This window comes from Montipora foliosa, chromosome 1, assembly GCF_036669935.1.
Source record: "Montipora foliosa isolate CH-2021 chromosome 1, ASM3666993v2, whole genome shotgun sequence".
Classification (NCBI taxonomy): domain Eukaryota; kingdom Metazoa; phylum Cnidaria; class Anthozoa; order Scleractinia; family Acroporidae; genus Montipora; species Montipora foliosa.
This window is the reverse complement of record NC_090869.1, coordinates 25401192-25405597: the sequence shown is the minus strand read 5'-3', so window position 1 is coordinate 25405597 and position 4406 is coordinate 25401192. Positions and strand designations below refer to the sequence as shown.

Sequence of the window (4406 nt, the reverse complement as noted above, 5' to 3'; positions counted from 1 at the left end):
GGGCAGAAGTGCCCCAAGGAAATCTCAATTCTACTCAAAGTCGCACGTATCAATAAATTACGGTAGAACACCGGCGCATTGAACAAGTTCTTTCCAACCTCTTAAAATGGACGTTTTGTTTGTTGCCATAGCAACGGTGGCAACATTAGATCACAGCTGAGATCAGTGCTTAAGCCGAATGCCTGCGTAGGCAGGATTGTGGGAGACTGCTGAAATCGAGCTTAAAAGCCATCCCCTGGTATCGGCCCTTCAGCAAACACTTCAACAACCGGCCGATTGGAAATTGACGGTACATTGGTCTTCTACTTGTTCATAGTCACACCACAACGACTTCGGAAAGCGCAAAATGTTTTACAAGGGGAGTTTGAAACACTTTGTGTTCTTACAACTCTCAAAATATTTGAAAAAAATGTGAATTTGGTTTTTGTATGATAAGGAATAATTATGTAGATCGAGGAAGATGTTATCTGCCTTGGTCTTTGAGATCTTCAGATGACAGCTTCCCCCTCCCCAATCTGAACATTTCTTGCTGCGTTTAAACATCATTCTGATTCTACTGCTTACATTAACTTGCATGTGCAGCCCGCGTGAACGACTATTGTCGTCTCGTTACAGAGAGTACAGGTATTTGTTACAACGATATTTGTTACAAGTTTCTCCTGAACACTGAGGGATACTCAGATGCTATGGTTTTGTCGGTTAAACTGTTCGTCACAGTTTGGCAGCCTGATAGGAGAACGAATTCATCATCTAGTTGGTCAGCAGGGAAGGACCATCTCATCATTTGGTGGCCCCGAGGCGTAAGGTTGCAACCGCTGCTACGTAGGGTAAACATTTCTCGAATATAATTCAGTACTTATCTTGGAATGCTTTCGTAGACGAGGAGAAGAGTTTGTTCAATGCGTCAGTGTTCTACCGTAATTTATCGATACGTACGACTTTGAGTAGTGCATGGAGTTGATTTAGAGTAATCGAGAAGAGCTATAGTTTCAAGGGAAAATGCAGTTGTTAATTCAAATTTCGTGGAAATACATTTATTTAATTTTGCCCAAGAGGAGCGAAATAAAGTGCTTATTCAAAGTTGGGGAGTATGTGAGCTTTGTAAAGTTCAATCATGATTTCCGGGAGCATAAACTGATTTACAATTCGACGATGGATTGAGATCTTTGCATTTACTGTAAGACAACTTTCTTCAACATGTGTCTGAAAAGAAAGCTGCCAATGAAGACTCCAAGAAGCTTGATTTGGATAACATATTGCAGCTGTTTGCTGTCACTAACGAATGGCGTTCGTATAATTGCCGCATGGTAGTTGTTCATCGGTGTTGAATAGAACTGAGAATTCCTTGGGATTTTGTGCCCTAATCATAACCATTACAAATTTCTCAAATTTGATTGGTGCATTAACTGCTTTATTTTTCAGTAATTATTGTGTAAGGTTGTAATCGGACAGTTGGCTGTAATCGAACAAATACATCAGCCAATCATATTAACTGCACTCAGCTTAATCCACCAATCAAAGAATTTATCACAAATAACTATAGCAACAACCACCTATCCTACCAAACGGGGGATTATCCAAAATAAACGAATTTGTAACTTTAGACAGTGAAAAAGGAATGCATTTTGTTTTCTCGGAAATTGTAATGGTTATGATTAATTGGTAACAGGTCTTCGCGTCGTCCAATTCGGTCTGTAATCATCATACTCGTGATAAAACTTATCGAACAATTACTCGTCTGATTACAGACCGAATTGGACTCCACTCAGTCCCACTCAGCCTTATTAGCCAGTCCATTGGCTAAATATCCATATTTTAAGACAACCATCCAACCTCATTCTTTGGATATTTTTACGCCTTGTCTATCCTTTGATTCGTCTTTTTCTTGAACGCTAGTCAGTAGGTAAGAAAGCTAAGGAGGTAGTGTGGCCCAATTATTCAAGACCCGCTCTGACCGCTCGTTTAATTTGATCCTGTTAGTCCATGGTTCAACTTTACAGCTCCACTTGTAAAAAGCCAACTGGGATTGGCCAATTGGGATTCTTAACAGTTATTGTTGTTCTTTTCCGTCGTTTTTTTGTGTTTCATTGGCCCTGAAAAGCCCCTATGGGGAGCGGTCAATTAAGTATGTATTTTTCTAAATATATTTTTTTAGTTTCGTAAAGTAGTGGTGAATGGTCTGTGAGCAACGCGAATATCGCAGACCCATCACAACTTTACGAAAACTACTGACTAACGTTGAAGACGAATCAAAGAAAGGACAAGGAACAGATAAAAGAGAATTCCAAGTTAAGTAGCTCAAATTAAAATGTAAAATTGAAAAATTCACCCTCAAATGTAAAAAGTAGTGAAGAGAAAACCCAAAAGAATAACTCTAAACGGTTTTACTTTTTAATAATTTTGTTGTCTTTTGTTTTGTCTTCAGCCGGAACGTGAAAAGGTTTGTTCCGGAAACCAGGCCGACCAAGTGTCAGTGAAGGCAGCCCAGAACAGTCTTTTCCTTTCCAAGGAAGTGACAAGTATTGAAAAAAGCTGTCACACGTAACTACATTGAAAGCAAACAAAGCATTTTTGTTTATTTTTTAAAAATCTATACAGGTGCAACAAAATACTCTGTAAGACATTTAGAAGAAATTCATGCAGCACAGAAAAATCTGAGACGGACGAGGCTGACGAAGAATTCTCAGCAAAAGTGTTATGCTCTCAATGACCAACACCTGTTGGCCTTATTTTAAAGTACAAAATGAAGAGCTAAAATAGCCAAACACACTTGCGCGCAATGGAAGACCATACGAATCTACAGGCGATATTCATTGCAAACTTCATCTTAAATATTTTTTTTGCTTTGGCTGCGATCGTCTTGAACAGTGTTACAATTCACGCGATAAGGAGAACTTATGCGTTAACAAAACCTCAGCGGACATTGCTGTTAAGTCTCTCCATCTCTGATCTCAGTGTTGGTTTGGCGGCTACACCCGCTTTCGCCATGTTGCTTGCCATTGTGTTAGAAGCAAGACTAAGTGGAAATGCAGTAGCTTCTTACGCACTCAAGATTTCTTCTTTTATTGCAGATCTTAGTTTGTACGCTTCAATGTTAGGTGTGTTGGCTTTAAGTGTTGACGGATTCTTGGCCGTTCATGTTCACCTCAGATACGGAGAGATAGTGACTCATAAGCGAGTTCTTGCCGGGGTCATCATAATTTGGGTTGTTAGTACAGTTCTTTCGGTATCTAATTTGTGGATCAGCATTGCAATCAGACCTCAGTTGCACTTTAATACAGCTTTTATTCTTCCGTGTGTCGTAACTACGGCAATTCTTCACTACAAGATACATTCAATCGTGCTTCGCCATAGAAATGCAATTAATGGTCAACTAGACATCGCACAAGATCAACAAGAAACATTGGCCAACATGGAGCGACAAAAACTGTCAGTGAAAGGCACTTTCTACATTTATCTTGCGTGTTTGGTTTTATATTTGCCACGCGCTTGCATTTGTGCTGCTCTTATAAAATATCATAAAAACACTGTTTTATTGATCTTGTATGTTTTTTCGCTAACATTCTGGTTTCTGAGTTCATGTTTAAATCCGTTAATTTATTGTTGGAAGTTGAGGCACATTCGACATGCTGTTGTGGAAATTCTGCGAAAGACATTTTTGAAAGCTACAACAGACACCGAAGAGGGAGCTCCTTAGCATTCAAATAAGAACTCGTGTTATGGACGGTTTTTAAATTAGACGTTGTTAAAATTTCTCTATTTCACGAAAACAATGAAAAGACACTAAGTAAATTGAAGACGGAAAAACATTTGCCTCTGCCTGAAATTTAATTTTAGTTCGTTTTATTTTATTTCTTTTCTGCCGTTTGACTCTTGTTTTTCCGTAACGGTTACTAGCAAAAGCGAACTAGCTTTCTCTTCCGAAACTTTTCGGGCTTTTTTCGGGTGTCACAATTCCTTCTATATCTTAAGAACGGAGAGATTTTAGCTTTAGCTACAATGGTGCCACATTATGGAACAGTCTACTATGCGATATAAGGAACACAGAGTCTCTCTGGGTATTTAAACGTAACATCAATGACATTCTTTAAGTTTAAGTCTAACGCACGGTATTAACGGAAAACAGCTTTTAGTGTTATAGTATACAGTTTGAATTTTAAATATTTTAGCGTATGTGATATAAATTTTTATGGGCTGATGAATTGATCGCGTTTAAATAAAGATTCATCATTTTAAGTCAACAAACTTCACTATCATTTTGCTTTACATGATAAAAGACCAGTTTGTGAAGTGGCTTTTTCGGGCTTTTTGGGGGTGCAGGGATAGCGCAGTGGTGAGAGCACTCGCCTCCCACCAATGTGGCCAGGGTTCGATTCCCAGACTCGGCGTCATATGTGGGTTGAGTT

At 38.9% G+C, this 4406-nt stretch overlaps 1 protein-coding gene across 1 annotated transcript; it reads left to right on the top strand.

Annotated features, from left to right (window-relative positions):
- Positions 1-2779: 2779 nt before the first annotated feature.
- Positions 2780-3697, top strand: LOC138011829 (adenosine receptor A3-like). The gene has a single exon (XM_068859053.1). The coding sequence runs from the start codon at positions 2780-2782 to the stop codon at positions 3695-3697; it is 918 nt and encodes a 305-aa protein (XP_068715154.1).
- Positions 3698-4406: the final 709 nt, after the last annotated feature.